Source organism: Psammomys obesus, unplaced genomic scaffold (assembly GCF_907164565.1).
Source record: "Psammomys obesus unplaced genomic scaffold, mPsaObe1.curated_primary_1811, whole genome shotgun sequence".
Lineage (NCBI taxonomy): Eukaryota > Metazoa > Chordata > Mammalia > Rodentia > Muridae > Psammomys > Psammomys obesus.
In genome coordinates, this window is record NW_026595981.1 from 1,428,196 (window position 1) to 1,445,818 (window position 17,623).

At 46.0% G+C, this 17,623-nt stretch overlaps 1 protein-coding gene across 1 annotated transcript in view; it reads left to right on the forward strand.

Moving 5' to 3' along the window:
- Positions 1 to 17,623, forward strand: part of Pitpna (phosphatidylinositol transfer protein alpha) — a 36,249-nt gene that overhangs the window by 14,912 nt on the left and 3,714 nt on the right. The window contains exons 4-10 of the mRNA XM_055619670.1: positions 1,032 to 1,123; positions 5,474 to 5,481; positions 6,494 to 6,568; positions 9,438 to 9,521; positions 11,604 to 11,681; positions 11,826 to 11,936; positions 12,781 to 12,903. Coding sequence (XP_055475645.1) covers positions 1,032 to 1,123; positions 5,474 to 5,481; positions 6,494 to 6,568; positions 9,438 to 9,521; positions 11,604 to 11,681; positions 11,826 to 11,936; positions 12,781 to 12,903 — 571 coding nt within the window. The remainder of the gene's footprint in view (positions 1 to 1,031; positions 1,124 to 5,473; positions 5,482 to 6,493; positions 6,569 to 9,437; positions 9,522 to 11,603; positions 11,682 to 11,825; positions 11,937 to 12,780; positions 12,904 to 17,623) is intronic.

Sequence of the window (17,623 nt, forward strand, 5' to 3'; positions counted from 1 at the left end):
TCTATCTATCTATCTATCTATCTATCTATCTATCTATCTATCTATCTATCTATCTATCTATCTATCTATCTGAAGGTCTCACTTAAAGATTTAGCCCTGAAGGGGCTGGAGAGATAGCTCAATGGTTCAGAGTACTGGATGCTCTTCCAAAGGATCCAGGTTCAATTCCCAGCTGCCATTAAGTGCTTCATAACTGTTATAACTCCAGTGTCCGGGGCTCTAGCACCTTCTTCTGAGCTTCCTGGGCATGAGGTACTCACATAGCACACAGACATACACACATCAGGCTAATACCTGTACACACAAAATACAAATAAAAAGAAGAAAAGAAAAGCTGTAGCCCTGACTGGCCTAACACTCACCACATGGACCAGGATGGCCTCACACTCAGCCCCCTGAGTGCTGGGATTAAGGACTTGTGCTACTATTCCCAGCCCAGCTTATTTTTGAGGCAGGGCCTCTAATGGAACTAATTGGTCAGACTGGCTGGCCAGTGGTCTTTAAGATCTTTCTGTCTCCGTCCTCAGTCCTGAACACTGGGTTACCAGCGCGGCTCCACCTAGCTTCTGTGCTGCTGGGGCTTTAAACTCAGGGAGCTGCTCTACTGACTGAGCCGCCTGCCCGGCTAGGAACCCACCTTCTGGGTTAGTCAGCTGGCCCCATTGTAGACCTGGGCTGTGAGCAACGGCTGCACGGCCTGCCTCACACCCAGTGGGCTCTGGGAGACCGGAATGAGAGTGGCACAGCTGGACAGTGGCAGCAGGCAGCCCAGGGGCTTACCAGCTGGCTTGCTCATGTGCGTGGCAGGACAGGTTTTGGTTGTGTGTGTAGCCAGTCAAGCTGAGGTGTCAGGCTCTGGCAGGTGTCTTCTCAAGCGCAGCTGCCTGCTTATCTCATGGAAGCTTACTTGTCAGCTGTTGACGCTGAGAAATCAGGAGCTATGGGCTGGAGACTGCTCTGCAAAGCTTCTCTCTCTTTCTCCTTTCTCTTGCCTCAATTTTTTTGTTCATCGCCTCTTTTTTTCACTACAGCAAAGTACCCACGTTTGTTCGAATGCTGGCCCCAGAAGGAGCTCTGAATATACATGAGAAAGCCTGGAATGCCTACCCTTACTGCAGAACCGGTGAGTGCGGGGCTGCCTGGAGCTGAGATTTGGTTCCACACTGGACAGAAGTAAGGCTGGAGGGAGAGTTAGTCAGGGCTTCGTGTCCACCTTGACTCTTCAGAGAAAGCCGGTGAAGGGATGAAGGCTGTCTCGGGCTTGGGAGCGTCAGTATGACCCATACCATATACTACTTAGCCAAGGTGACAGGCATAGCCAGGGACAGCACAGAGCAAAAACACAAACTCCTCTTGTTGGGGTTAGTTTGATAATTTTGATTATTTTTAATGATTACAAAAGTAATGCTTACTGAATATGTTTTAGAAAATAAGAACTGGTGATTCCTTTATCTCTGGGTAATCATTACTGCCAACACTGCAGTGTTTTTTTTTTCTAGCCTTCTTTTGGATGTTGTATGACTTTATACTTATTGTGTACATATAAAATCTCCAGACCATTTTCTAGAGAAATTTTTAGATGATTACTAATTTTTTATATATTGTGTAGCTGATTGACAAATTTTTTTAAGATTACCTTCATTTATCTGTGTGTGTGTGTGTGTGTATGAGAGAGAGAGAGAGAGAGAGAGAGAGAGAGAGATAGTATGCATATGGAAGTCAATGGCAATTTTTACAAGTCGGTTCCTTCCACTATGCAGATCCTGGGGACAAACTTAAGCCATCAGGTTTGGTGGCAAAGACATTTTACATGTTCGCTTTTCTTGCTGACTGAAATTGTTAAATTTTTAAAAAACTAATTTTGATTTTTTTTCCTAATGTCTATTTTTTCCTCCGTTTGTGTGTTTGCACCATGTGTAGCCTGGTGTCTCCTGAGGCTAGAAGAGGGCATTTGACTCCCCAAACTGGGGTCACACATGGGTATGAGCTGCCCTGTGGACATTGGAAACTGAGTCTAGTTCCTCTGCTCCTAAACACTGAGCCATCTCTTCACAACAATATTTGCTTCTTGATATTTATAGTAGCAACAAAAGATCCTAGTATGTGAGTGTATAGGTGGCCAACAGTATCTGTGGATTCTGTGTCCATGATTTCATAAACTCCAGATGAAAAATATTTGGGAAATAGATCATACTTGGTGGCACACACCTTTAATCTCAGCACTGTGAGGCAGAGGCAGGCAAATTCCTGTGCATTTGAGGCTAGCCTGGTCTACATAGGGAGTTCAAGACCAGCCAGAGTGAGACCCTGTCTTAAAAAAATGAAAATAAGTCATAAGTCAGACATGGCGGTGCACTCGTGAGGCAGAGGCAGGTGGGTCTCTTTGGAATAGATCTCTTAGGACTCTGCTGGCACTGATTCACATGCCAGGTAGCCCTAGATGTCCATTGAGCTCCCCTCCAAGGCCGGTGTTCTTTCTTCCTGCTGGCCTTCGCTCGTTGGCACAGGCAGGCTAGCTCTGGCTGCGCCAGCCTCTGCTCACTTGTACTGCTTCACTGGCTGTTTTCTGTCCGTTCCTTAGGTTGTATCTGGTAGGCATGTGACCCTTAGGTGAGCAGGTGTGTCCTTATCTTGTGGACTGGGGTGACTGAAGTCATTGCTCTCTCCAGTCTCCCATGGCCCTATACAGGTTCAAGGACCTCGTATCAGGAGACACGATCAAGGATGGGGTGGGACCTAGGCTATGGCAGTTTTACTGTTGTAACTGAAAAAGCAAATTTCACTACTCCCTGTGTACTGGACAGGAAGTTGTTACCTGAGTGTGTGTGTGTGTGTGTGTGTGTGTAAGAAGGTTTTAAGTGTACCAGGCTGGCCTTATAGCTTTGGACTGTCCTTGAACTCCTCATCCTACTGGCTTCATACCTTGTAAGTACCAGGATAATAGGCCTGTAGCACCAGCTGAGCTTGGATTCGTAATTTTGGAAAGCGGTGTGCACGAGCCAGACGGAGTGGCCCACTCCTGGAATCCTATCACTTGGGAAACAGGCAGCTGGATTTCTGTTACGCTTAAGGCTAGCCTGGTCTATGTGGAAAGACTTTGCCTTAACTCCAACCCTCTCCCATCCTTCCCTGTAGGCCCAGCCCTAAAAGTCCAGATCAGGTTTGCAGAAGTAATTTAGTGGTAAGGTGCTTCTCTAGCACAAGGCCCTGGATTTGCTCTCCAGCGCTGCAAATAAAGAAGAGAAAGAAAGAGTGGAGTGTGGCAGGGTATGTCCACGCAGGGACAAAGGTGACGTTCCTTGATGAACATGCGCTTTAAGAACCTTAGCTCGAGGCAAACAGCATGGGTTTCTGTGTGCACTGCTGTGTGAGGTAAAGGCTGCCACTGTCTGCTGCGTAACTTGGGAGAATGTGCTGCAGCTGGCACGGCAGTTTTCCATACACTTCACATGTGGGTCCTTGACAAAAGGAAGAAAAATACAATTTCTAAACTCATGAAGAGAGAGACAGCAGTGGGAGGGGAGGGAAGGGTTCTTTCTTAGTAGCTTCCGACTTCCTGGTAGAATCCACTGGGTACAGATGAACACACTGAATCCTAGCTCTGTTCTTCATCTTTTACCTTCTCTTTTAAAATAAGAGACAGAAGAGATGGGAAAGGCTTCTTGCTGCTCTTCCCTGGAGGTTGACGGGACAGAGGTTACTGTGCTCCTGGTTGAGCCTCGCCTAAGTGGATCTAAGTTTGAGAGGTCAATTAAGGAGTGTGGGATCACTCACCCCCTGCCTTTAGGAGGCTCCAGCCTTATTCTGGGAGCAGTGAAAACAGATTTGGTGTGCTCCATCAAGTCTTTTTGTTCTCTTACTTTATTTCCTTCTCTTTTTCTCATGAAGCTGACAGTTCATGCTGATAAATGGAAATGGAAAGAGGAGAATAAGAGACTGGACAGAGTGGTAAACGCTTGTAACCTAGCATTCAGGAAGCTGAGGCAGGAGGATCACAACTTCAAGGCTAGCCAGGGGGACATAGCAAGATCTCATCTCAAAAACTCCCTCTAAAATGAAATACATTTTTAGTTTTGTTAGGAAAGCTCCATTTTCCTGTGTGGTTGCTATGGATACGGACATGTTTGGAAGGGGAGGATGGCATTGGAGATGATTCGAGGGAAGTTAGTCGCCTGAGCTGACACTACAGGCTGAGAGCAGGGTCCTCCTTACCCTCATGGGTTCAGAACCCCAACATTTTTCAGAATTGAGTGGATGTGTTTCTCAGTGGCTCACATACTAACATGAAAAACCTGCAGACTCTGCAGTTACAGTGAAATACAAAATTATGGATCACCAGTTATTCATAGTTACTGATTTTTTTTTTTTTTCTTCCCTTGGGAATCTTCCACACGGGAAATGAAAAAACGAGAATAACACAGTGTGGTATTATAAACTGTCAGCTTGGTTAAGGGGGCAGATTCTTATGTCCTACAGAAGCCAAACTAGGAGAGGGTGTTTTAGAGACATGGAATCCAAATATGGGCTGGAGAAGGTTAATGGGCGAGGTCATGACCCTGGGCAGCCTGGAGCTGCAGTCTCCATGCTGGTGTCATGGCCCCTCTGCCAGACTGGCATCTTTGGGAGCATCATTTCTGTTGTCCCAGCATGACTTTCTCAAGGTGCCAGTTTAGCCCTAATCTGGTGCTTCCAGTGTCTTTGGTCAGGCTTGGGAAAAATACTGGCAATCTTTCAGGCTACTAGTGTACATGGTAGTTTATAGCCCTTATGTCATCATTTTTTCATTTCCATTGGAGGAACATTAGTTTTACTTTTTTGTTGCTTGTTGTTTTATTTGGTTTTTGGAATGATGGAGTTTGTTGGCCCTTTGTATGCTCTGAACACAGCAGTACACATTATCAGAGATTGGGAAAGCATGTGGGGTACAGAATGAACTGAGCTGCTGTCAGGAGGAGAGATGGCCTCTTCCCCAGTGACATGGAAGCTGCAGTCATTTTCTCTGATAAATAATTGACCTGTGCTTTCCGAGGGATCCCATTACAGTTGCAAGAGCATAGCGCATGCAAGGTTTGGTTACAGTGTGAGGAAGACTGTCTCCATCAGAAAGCCAGCCTGGCTCAGAGCACCTGCTCTGTGCCCCCAAGGTGTGGGGGCACCAGAGGGATGCTTTTACAGGAGATAGATTGGGCCTCAGCCCCAGCTGATCAGAGACCATCCATTTCCTTGTAATTAAATCCCAGGTTTGGTCTCTCAGGACTTTAGGTGAACTGAGGGGAGTTGGTGGTGCACTGAGATTTCCTAAAGCACGCTGGGGCCTAGTAGCCACTAACCCTAACCCTGACCCTGAGTTTCTAGCCTAACCTAGTTAGAGTTAGGAAGCTATGGGGAGTGCAGAAGTCTTTGTTCTTTGTAATCTGTTCGTCTCCATTAATCTTCCTTCTTTCTTTTTTTCCATGTCCTTGCCTTGGAGCAGTTATTACAGTAAGTATTTCTGTCAGGGGTGGGGTAGGAGGATTGGCGTTGCTGCTGATTTATAAGAAAAAGAGAAATAAAAGTGTACCTGCACCAGACGTTCTGGCTCTTCTCTTGTTCCTCTTGGGTGGTGTTGGGGCTGTCAAGGCTCAAGCATTTCAGTTCTAATGAGGATCTTGTTTGTTGGCTTTGAGCTGCTTTGACTGTGGCTTTGCCAGGTAAGACCTGACTCTGAGCCTCAGAAGTACAGAATGGATTGAGGCTCTCCTCTGTTCAACAGGTTATGCCTACCCAGGGCTATGCAGAAGTTTCAGATCAGCCAGTCTAAACTGACATCCCTTCCCCATTTGAGCATCTGTTGACCCCACTGAACACTGACTGTTGGCAACATTGTGACTTCAACAAGCTACTCTTCTGGAACCAGCCCCCTTCACCCCACCCCCAAGCCCTCCCTCTTAAGCATAATCCCCAAAATGCTTGTCCCTGCTGGAGAACTAATCCCTGCTGAGGGAACAATGGGCTCTTTAACTCATTCACGTGGCTTCTTTCGCTAAAAGTTTTTAACAGGTGTTAGAATTTTTCAGAGCACCAAGGGAGGGAGACAAAATTAGCATGAAGGGCTTCCCTCAACCAAAGGCACATTGCAGGGAAAGGGGTGAAGCATGAAGACGGCTCCTCAGCTAGGAGACCTGTGGGCTGCTGGTTACATTTGCATCCTGTGCATCAGGCATGATGGAGGACTGGTTAAATGCTGAAATCTATGCTCAGACAAACATGGCGTTTGGCCTGACTGTGAGATCACTCTGAGGTCTTGGCCAAGTCACTTAGCGCTTTGAGCTTCACTTTCTTCCTCTGTAAACTAAGGGTGATTGTATGCCTGAAGCAAACCTGGTTGTGGGACTGCCCAGGCCAGGCAGCTGGAGTCTCACAACTCCAGGCCTTTGTGACCCCCAGTAATGGGCAGTGAGAACTCTCCAGCTCTGACCTTGTTGGGCACTAAGGTATTTTATCTCTTTTCCAGAATGAGTACATGAAAGAAGACTTTCTGATTAAAATTGAAACCTGGCACAAGCCAGACCTTGGCACCCAGGAGAATGTAAGTATAACTTCACAAGAGCCCAGGGCTCTGGGCCCTTGGCAGATCTCGCTAGGCTCTGCCTCAGTACACAGGGTTATGTCTGTACTTCTCTCCTGCCTGGCTAGGAAGGCTTTTCTAGACTGTCCCACAGTGTAGTTTCCTGTCATTGGTTTGCAGAGTGTTGTCTCTTAAGATTCTTTCCTGGGCTTTCTTGTAGAGCTGGGATTGGCGAAAATGCAGTTTTGGGTACCCAGGAACAATGTCTTTAAAACATGGTAATTGTAGTACTTCTCCAAATTCAGAGTATCCTCACGCTCCCTTAATTCATGTCTGTACCCGGGCACATGTGAGGCTGTTTGGCCACATGTGAAACAGGCAATATGCGACTCTTGTCAGTGGGACACCAGTAGATTGTGCAGCCAGACAGTGCTATACTATGCACCCATGAAAAAGCTGGGGAGCTGGGTGTGGTGACATGTGCCTTTTAATTCCAGCACTGTGGAGGCAGGGACAGGTGCATCTCTGAGGTCAGTATGTTCTAGATAATGAGTTCCAGGACAGCCAAGGCTACAGAATGAGATGCTGCTTCAAAACTAAAAAGGAAACAATCCTACATATATTGTTGAGTGTAAAAAGCAGGTAAAGGGTTAAAGGTTAAAGGGTTAGAATTGGTGGCTGTAAAGGTCACAGACCCTGGGAGGACCTGTACTATTACTCTGCTAAATGGACATGTACTAAATGATGCCTAATGGCTTACTGCTGTACCACAGAGCAGAGCACCTCAGTATCTTCACAGAGGCTTCTTCTTCCACAGCTGCCAGCTAACTCAGACTCCCAATTAGTCAGTGTATAGACAGTAAAGGACTGTGACGTGCTCAGCCCTAAATAGGGCCTTCACATCCTCCCCACAAAGCTTCGTGATCCGTCTCCCGAGGGAGTAGAAAGCTTGTAAGCGCCTGCAGTGGTTGACAGCAGCAGTGTTTCCAGCACAACAGCTACTGGCATTTGATTGCTACTGAGTCGGGGTTCTCTAGAAGAGCAGAACTGATGGAATGAATCTGGAGAGAAAGAGGGGAAGGGGGGTTATCAGTGGCTTACAGGCAGTGGTCCACCTGTCCACCAATAGAAAGTCCAAGAATCAGCCCCATGGTAGCGCATGCCTGATCCCAGCACCCGGGAAGCAGAGGCGGCAGATCTTTGTGAGTTTAAGGCCAGCCTGGTCTACAGAGGATGTTCAGGACAGCTGTCCTGAAACCTGGTCGCAAACAAAACAAAACAAAAAAAGTCCAAGAATCCAATAGCTGTTCAATCCATGATATAGGCTGCCATCAGAAGATGTGGTCTGCATTCAAGATGGATCTTTTCACTTCAAATGATTTAACTTAAGAAATACCCCACACAGATGTACCTAGCCATTTTAGCTTAAGTTAATTCCAGATGTAGTCAAGTTGATAACCAAGAATAGCTATCACAAACCAGGCATGGTGGCACACACCTGTAATCCCAGCACTCTGGGAAGCAGAGGCAGGCCAGTCTCTGTGAGTTCGAAGCCAGCCTGGTCTACAAAGTGAGTCTAAGATAGCCAGCACTATACAGAGAAGCCCTGTCTCAAAGAAACAAAACAAGAACAACAAAAACCAAGCAAACAAACAAAAGAATAGCTATCACAGAGAGTCAGTTTTCTTTAAAGATTGACCCCTGGTAGGTTGATCCCGCATTAGGGCAGGCCTGACCCCCAAGGTTACTTGGGTAACACAGATGGTGGTAATATGAGTTGGGGAGTGAATATGTCCAAAAATTTGAAAAAGAAATTAAAAAAAAAAAAAAAAAAAAAAAAGATAAGGCTGGGCATAATAGCATTTAATCCCAGCACCCAAGAGGCAGAGGCAGCAGAACTCTGAGTATGAGGCTAGCCTGGTCTACATAACGAGTTTCAGGCCAGCCAGGGCTCACAATGAGACGTTGTCATATGCTGGAGAGATGGCCCGGCAATTCATAGCTCTTCCACGGCACCTGAGCTCAGTTCCATGCACCCACACAACCACCTGTGTCTCCACTAAGGGATCCAACACTCTTCTGGCCCCTGATGGGTCCTACACACTCTCATTGCAGACACTCAGATACACATGTATATGAATAAAAGATAAATAAACCTAAAAAGAGCAAGATGTGAACCTGTGTATAGATGCTGCTGCGGACATTAAAGGAGAGTCTGCACACAGTACCATCTGTTACTGGAGTCAGAGTCGGGCTGGGGGTGAGCTAGAGAAAGGGTTACTCTTGTAAGTAGCTTTTGTACGCTGAATTTGTGAGAAGGCTGCAGGTCTGAGTAGTCCTCACCAGGGGGCAGCAGAAACTCAGGGGCAGGTGGAGCCTGCTGAATTGAAAAAAGACAGATCCTGTTGCTGTGTCCAATTTCCAAGTATCTTTGAATAACTCTCTACCCCAACTGTGAGGTTACGAAGCCCTTATCTGAAATCCTTGGGGCCAGTACTATTTCAGACTTCAGACTTAGAATGTTTCCAAACAGCAAGATATATTAGGGAAGGGACCCCCCAAGAAAAGATAAGAAATTCGTTTGTGTTTTATATGCTTCTGTACACAGCTTAGAGGCACTTCACATGGCATTTTTAATGCATGTAACTTTTAGCTTCATTTGAGTGCAACCCATCATATGAGATCAGGTGCGGAATGTTCCCCTTGTGGAAGGACAGCCACTGCTCCTACCCTCCGAGCCATTTTCCGCCACCATCGTGTGATGCTTTACTGTAGAAACGTCCAGCCAGTACCTGCAGGAAGAGCTGTTCCTAGACGTCCACCGAGGAAAGGGTGCTTGTTGTTAGCAGGACTGCGTGTGCACAGCAAGTACTCTCCCGTTTCTTTGCAGGTGCATAAACTGGAGCCTGAGGCATGGAAACATGTGGAAGCTATATATATAGACATTGCTGATCGAAGCCAAGTGCTTAGCAAGGTAGGCACTCCTGAAGACCTGGCGCAAAACATTAACTTGTCGATGGTAAAGAAACCAGGGAACCTCACCTAGTTTGCGTCAAAAGGAAGCCCTCTCTGGTGTGCATTATTTGTTTTATGTCTAGAGAAGCACTCTGCTACTCAACTACATGCCCAGCACTGTGGTTTATTTTTTATTTTCTCCCGGAGACAGGGTCTCACTATGTTGTCTTGGCTGGCTGAGAGCTCACAGAGATCAACCTGCCTCTGCCTCCCCAGTGTTGAGATTAAAGCTGTGTGCCACGCCTGTTAACCTCTATATTGATATACATATGCATGTATGTATTTATTTAGTTTCAGTTTTTCGAGACAGAGTTTCACTGTGTAGTCCTGGCTGTTTTAGAACTCACTCTTTAGACCAGGCTGGCCTTGAAGTCATATAGATCCTCCTGCCTCTGCTTCTTGAGTACTATGATCAAAGGCGCGTGCCACCACTGTCCAGCTCCAGCTAACGTTTTTATTTTTTAAGGCTGGGTCTCACGAAATTTCCTGCCATGGCTATTTCCAAAATAAATGTTAAGAGTTCCCTGGGCTGACTAAGAGTTTTATTAGTGCGTTCCCAAAGAGTGCGTACCCAGTGCGGTGGCACATGACTAGAATCTTATTTTCTAGACTCTGGAGCAAAATGACTTAAGTGTTCAAGGCCAGCTTGGGCTTAAAGTGAGACTCTTTCAAATAATGATGCCACTTTTACTGGAATACAGTCTACATAGCAAAGTGAATATAAGTGTACGTCCAGGTGAATTTCCTCAAACTGAATATGTGAAGATATTTCACAAACAGTGATTTCTCTGTGCAGCCGTGGATGTCCTGGAACTCACTTTGTAGACTAGACTGGCCTCAAATTCAGAGATCCAACTGCCTTTGCCCTTTGAGTGCTCAGCTTAAAGATGTGCACCCCCAACTCCCAGCTAATAAAATAATTTTTTAAAAAATCCATGTTGTTCTCAAGATATTCTAAGTCTCTTGTAACTTAGGTAGGATGGCCTAGAAATCTGTATTTTGAAAATCTTCTAGGAATTTGGATGCTCAGTTAAGTCGAAAACTCTGTCTTTTCAAGTGGAAATAAATGCTTGTTCAGATGGTCTGCTGATACTTTGATACTGATAAAATTGCAAACAAACCCTGGCAGAGAAAAATCACACAGACCTCTCCCCTGAAGCAAGTGTAAACGGTCTGTCTTAGGGTTGCTATTGCTGTGATGAAACACCATGACCAAAGCAACTTGGGGAGCAAAGGGTTTATTTGGCTAACATGTCCACATCATAGTCCACATCATAGTTCATCATTGAAGGAAACCAGGATAGGAACTCAAACAGGGCAGGAAACTGGAGGCAGGAGCTGATGCAGAGGCCATGGAGGAGTGCTGCTTAGTGCCTGGCTCCCCATGGCTTCCTCAGCCCGGCCAGTCCAGGGATGGCACCACCACAGTGGGCTGAGCCCTCTCCTATCAATAACTAATTAAGAAAATTTCCTACAGGCTTGACTACAACCCAATCTTTTGGGTTTTTCTTAACTGAGGTTCCTTCCTCTCCAATGATTTAGCTTATGTCAAGTTAACATAAAACTATCCAGCACAGCCAAGTGGTGGTGGCGCACACCTTTGATCCCGGCGCTTGGGAGGTAGAGGAAGTTGGATCTCTGAGTTTAAGGCCAGCCTGGACTATAGAGTGAGTTCCAAAATGCCCAGGGCTATATACACAGAGGAACCCTGTCTAAAAACAAAACAAAAAAATTATCTATCACATAGTTCTTTATCTTGTCTATAACATTTACCCCATACTCTATACAGAAACTTCAAGAATTGCTGTAAGCTGGCTATGGTAGCAGAGGCAGGTAGATGGCTGGGTGTTCAAAGCCAGTTTGGTTTACATAGTGAGTTGGTGCAGGCTAGCCAGGGTTACATAGAGCCTGTTTCAAAGCAGACAAACTGAAAAGAACTAGTATTGAAATGCTCTCTATGAAAAATTTTCTTCTTCCTCACCTCTTTCCTCCTTCCCTCATTTTCTCTCTCTTTTCCAAACCCCATTTCTACTATTCTCAGGATTACAAGGCAGAGGAAGATCCAGCAAAATTTAAATCTGTCAAAACAGGACGAGGACCTTTGGGCCCAAATTGGAAGGTACAATTCACACCCTTACTACCAGGGGTCCAGACAAATTGTGGGTGGGCCCCTCCTAATGGAGGAGGGTGTGGGTGGGGTTCAGACAGCCTGAGGTCTTTCTTTTTAGTTACCAGCCTGCCTCTGGGTATTTTTCTACTGCAGCAAGAACTTGTAAATCAGAAAGACTGCCCATATATGTGTGCATACAAACTGGTTACTGTCAAGTTCAAGTGGTGGGGCTTGCAGAACAAAGTGGAAAACTTTATACATAAGGTAAGTATGCAGGATGAGGCCTTTCCGCGTGTCTGTGTCTGTCCTGGGAGAGCAGTTTGACTCTTGCTAGCATCGGAGTCTTTGGTTGTTTAGCCTGCTGCTTCCTCTCCCTTGCACATGCTATCCTACATTCTAGAGCCAGCTACAGTGCCGCAGAAACTGATGAGAAAGAAACCGGGAGGAACTGATGAGGAAGGAGGACACAGGAAGGGATTTGCTGTGCTTGGACTACAAAGAAAACTTGTTTCCCTTTTCTTGAGGCCAAAAAGCAAGAGGCAGTATGAAGCAGTTTCTTTAGTGCCCTGAATTACAGAAGTAAACAGACTTAAAGCCTTTCAATTCTCATACTTTGGGGCCACATTTCTTTATTTCCTTATTTTACATATGAGTGCTCTGTTTGCATATAAATCTGCATGACAAAAGAGGGCACCAGGTCTTATTGTGGTTGTGAGCCACCATGTGGTTGCCGGGAATTGAACTCAGGTTAAGAGCAGACAGTGCTCTTAACCTCTGAGCCATCTCTCCAGCCCCCTGCTGGCCAGTCCTAACCTGGCATTAGGCACCAGAAACAGCAGGAAATGTGGCAGTTGTCGGGGGCCTCAGCTCGGCCAGATCCAATGAGCTGCCTGTCTTGGTGGTGTTTGGGACAAAGCACTTAGCTGTGAGGTGGACAGCTCCTTACTGGAACACTTGCCTGCCAGAAACAGGAAGGCAAATGTCACCGAACTGTGTCTGATCCAGATGAGGCAGCCAGTTGTCACTCCCCTCCCCCCAATAAACTGTGGGGAAAATATAGAGAAGCTTTTATGTTCCAGGTTCTGACTTGCTTCCCTCCTTTTTCTAGCAAGAGAAGCGTCTGTTTACGAACTTTCACAGGCAGCTATTCTGTTGGCTCGATAAATGGGTTGATCTGACCATGGACGATATCCGGAGGATGGAAGAAGAGACGAAGAGACAGCTGGATGAGGTGAGCCTGATGCCAGGGAACTCATAAGTGCGTGGCTGTCAAGGAGACACATAAGGGCACCATCAGCCTGTTGTTCTAAGAACAAGCCTGGCTCTGTTGTGGATAAGGTTACTGCCAGGCAGTATGTAACTCTACGGAGAAGGCTGCTCGGGAATATGTGTGGCTGAGGTCTTGGCACAGCCACGGAGACAAATATGGTAATCTGTACCTGATGCCAAGTGATTAATACAGCCACTGCAGGGAGTCTTCAGTGAGGGTGGGGCAGGGGCTGTGGAACTGGAGGTGACCCTGAGCTAGGCAGTTTGGGTTGATCTACTGGTGCCACCCGCATTACCTAGAGGACACTGCAGTGCATGCAGAAGCCCCTCTGTCTTCTCCAGCTATTAGGACAGGTTGGGCGATTGTTTGTTTTTTATTTTTGTTTAGGTGTTTTGTTTTTGAGCTCGGCATGGATCCCAGGAGGGATGCCTAAAGACCCAGCACTCTTGCCTCATTTAAGGAGGCTGCCCGAGAGACTACTTAGGGGAGGTGCTCAGTGAGAGTCACCGGGCACCCGTCTCCCTCACAGTGTGAGAGGGCCCTGCGGCGGAAGGCTCTGAGGCCTCAGCACTGCCCCACTGCAGCCTGTAGGTGGTGGTTCAGTGTGGGAGCCCAGTGCTGTCCGGCCTTGGGCCACAGCCCTTGATCACTTGTCTTACTCTACATGTCAGTGGGGCCACTTCCGCCCTCCTAAGGCAGGAAGCGCCGTGCCACCACTCCCTCGTCGCTTGAGTGTCCCGCAGAGGACATGCTTTCCAGTGGCCTCAGCTGGCCCTGCCTCAGCTGAGGTCCTGGCTCAAGTGCCTTGGTGCACACCACACAGATGATCAGTGCTTCACAGTGTTGGTCCAGGGCAGAACCTGGGCCCAGAGCCCTTCTTCCTTCTGGAGCCTCCCAGGAAACTGTTTTTACTTCCTGGGATGACGTTCTTCCCGGACTGGCTCACTAGTAAGTGGTGTGCAAGTTAGTTCCTGCTGAAGGCCGCTGCTCTGTTTATTTATTCAGACACCTAACAGGCAAGGTTTGCAGCACAGTCTCTGATTCTTTGGGAAGGGTCCTCAGGGACTTGTAGACCGAAGTCACTTGGCTGATTCTGTTTTTGTGAGAGAGTGGCTTGAATCTTTTGGTCACCCTAGTCCTGCCCCTGACCTCTAAAAAAAAAAAAAAAAAAAAAAAATTAGCAGATGGAGCAGCAGGAAGATTTTAATTGGGGTTTGAAGGGAATGTTGTTCAGTGACCCCTTGGCTGGCAATGGCCAGCATAAAGTAATAGGGTTTCATGGAAGCATTTATTGTTTTTTGTAAATTCTTTGGAACAGTTAGCATGTGTGAGATTCTAGGTTTAATCCACAGTATTAATAAAATAGATAAGAGCCAGCTGTGCTGGCGCACGCCTGGGATCCCAGCCCTCCGGGAGGCGGAGGCAGGTGGGTCTCTGTGAGTTTGAGGCCAGCCTGGTCTATAAAGTCCAGGACAACCAAGGCTACACAGAGGAACCCTGTCTTGGGGGCGGGGGAGATAGGTAAATAGACAAACAGATAGAGCAGTGCTCTAGTTCTTAGAAGAAGTCTCCAAATGGTCTTAGATATTTGTCTTTCTCACACCCCAAACTTGGTAGTTGGCAGAGTTAGGACGTTGTTCTTTCTTTGTTTTGTTTGTTTATTTTCTGAGATGGGGTTTCTCTGTGTAGCCGTGGCTGTCTTGCACTCCCTTTGTAGACCAGGCTGAAACTCACAGAGATCCACCTGCCTCTTGTGGAATGTTCCTTCATGTGCTAACTGGAGCCTGAGCTTGTTTCCTCTCTTGTCTAAAAATTTATTTCTTGGGCTGGGATATGTCTTGGTGGTAAAGTAGTTGTCTAGCAGGCACAAGACTGGGTTTTTCCAATACCGTGTTTACAGAGCCTAAAAATATTTTTCTTTTTGGCTTTGTTGTTGTTGTTGTTTTTAAAAAAGACAGTATTTGTAGTCAGACTCTTTCTGTGGGCACGGATCACCTTGAACTTTTGATTTCCTTGTTTTCAGCTTCTCAGTGCTGGGATTATAGGCAGCACAGCATTCTGCCCAGTTAATGCTGTGCTGAGGGTTAAGCCCAGGGCTGGGTGCATGCTGGGTAGACACTCTCCCAGCTGAGCTACATCCCCACCCCCAAAATTATTTTGTTTTTGTGATTAAGATTCTGTTGTGGGGAGCTGGAGAGATGGCTCAGCAGTTAAGAGCACTGGCTGTTTTTCCAGATGTTCTGAGTTCAATTCCTAGCAGCCACATGGTGGCTCACAACTCTCTGTAATGGAATCTGATTCTCTCTTCTGCTGTGCATGAAAATAGAGCACTCATATACAATAAATGAATGAATGGATGAATGAAGGAAGGAAAGATTCTGTAGTATGCAAGCATAGCAGTATATGGCCTTAATCCCAGTACTAGAGATGCAGAGGCGGACAGACCCTGAGGTCAAGGCTAGCCTGGTCTATATAGAGAGTTCTAAGACAGCCAGGGCTATATATGGACCCTGTCTCAACAAAAACAAAACAACAACAAAAACCCCAAATGACCTTATAGTATTTTCTTTTCTATTGTGGGTCTTCTCCATCTGCCCCATAACTTTTCTGGTCCCTCTATACCATCCCTTTTGAAGTTGGCCCTGTGTGGCTAGCTGAAAAGCTAAAGTGTCTAGCGGACACCACATCTGGAGTTGACAATTTTGGGTTATGGTGTTTCAAGGTTTAGGCTGATGAGGAGAAGCCACTCCTACTGAGCTCAGCTGCTAGGCTAGACAAAAGAGAATATACACTCCGACACTAAGTATATACCTGTAAAAGATTCCCTTAGCATCTGTGGAGGCAAGCTCTCATCTTCATTTCCTCTGACCTGACAGATCGCTATCCAGAGCAGACCATCTGGAATACTGGCCAGTGTATTAAAACACAGTCATAGCTTTGACAATTTAATTTGTCAGGACTATTGTGATAGTTAAGTGCCAAACAAACAAAAACTGAAGCCAAAGACAGCTATATTGGCACATGCCTGTAGTCCTGGCATTTGGGAAAGTGAAGACTGAAGGTCATTCTGAGTTTGATGCCAGCCTGGGGTACATAAGACCCTGTTTCAGAAAACCAAAATAATAATACAACTCTGAGCCGGGAGACAGGATCATTAGAATCACTGAAGTTTGAAATGAGCCAAGTCTACACAGTTATGCGAGCCTCTACCCCAGCAGGTCTCCAGGCCTCAGCTTCCCTAGGCACTGGAATTAGAAGTATGTGCTATCACTGGTTTGACATAGGGAGTTCCAGATCTGCCAGGGTTACATAGTGAGAGCCTGTTTCAGAAAACAAAATAGAACAGTAACAAAACCCTTCCGTATCATTAGGCCCCAAGAAACAGGAATCAAGCATACTCAGGACATTTTACTCTAAGCTTAAAACAATGAAACAGTGAATTCATTCCGTAGCAGCCCTTGTCCCTTGACAGGAAGGAAGGTGGCCACATTCTTTGATAGGAAGTTTCATTTTTTCGATTGATTTATTATTTTATGTGAATGAGAGTTTTGCCTGTGTGTATGTATGTACACTACAGGAACAGGGTTGTAAGCTGCCATGTGGTTTCTGGGAGTCGACCCCGGTCCTCTTCCAAGAACAAGTACTCCTGACTGCTAAGCCAGCTCTCCAGCCCCAAGAAGCTCCAGTGTAACAGAAATGGAGAGAGAGGCTGGTGCTGAGGTCAACACCTGGAATCCAAATAAAAATGGAAGGAGAAACCCATTCCTGAACGTTGTCCTCTGACCTTCACATGTGCACTGTGACATGTATGTGTTCTACTGCCCACCCCCAACACACAAAATATTTTTAATGTAAAAAACAATAGGTTTTAAGGGCTAATTCTTCAGCCCAGGAGCCCACTTCCATTTTTTGGTAGTTCTTTTTCCTTTCTTAATAAGCAGTCCTGGGGCCAGAGAGATGACTCAGTGGTTTAGGGCACTTGTTGCTATTGCAGAGGACCCAGGTTCAAGTCCTGCCATACACGCGGCACCTCAGGAGCGCCTCTAACTCTATCCTGGCCTCTGTGGGCACCAGGTACATACATGGTATATATAATACATACAAGCAGGCAAAATACTCAACATGCATAAAATGAAAATAATTATAAAAGTAAGTAGTCTAGGGAGGGGATGAGGGTGGGATACAAAGTGAATAAATTGTAATAAATTAAAAATTATATTAAAAAATAAGTAGTCTATTTCTATTTTGTGCCTAACTTAAAGGGCATGGTTTTTCTCCATCACCTCCTGGCCTGTCAGGATCTTCACTTAACTCAGGCAGTAGTTTGCTTTTAAACTCCAATAAAGTTGTCCTTGAGCTTCGGAAACAAACAAATAAAGTAGAAGTTAAAAATTAAGTAAATAGGGCTCAGAGTTAAGAACACTAGCTGTTCTTCCAGAGGTTCTGAGTTCAATTCCCAGCAACTGCATGGTGGCTCACAACCACCTATAATGAGATCTGGTGCCCTCTTCTGGCCTGCAGGCACAAATGCAGGCAGAATGCTGCATAAATAAATAATAAATCTTAAAAAAAAAAAAAAAAAGTAAATTAAGAGTAAATCTAAAAAACAGAATTAGGTGAGTAAATAAAAGCAGAGAAAAAATAGGTCCTGGCTTGGCATTGGTAACTTTTAAGTTGTGGG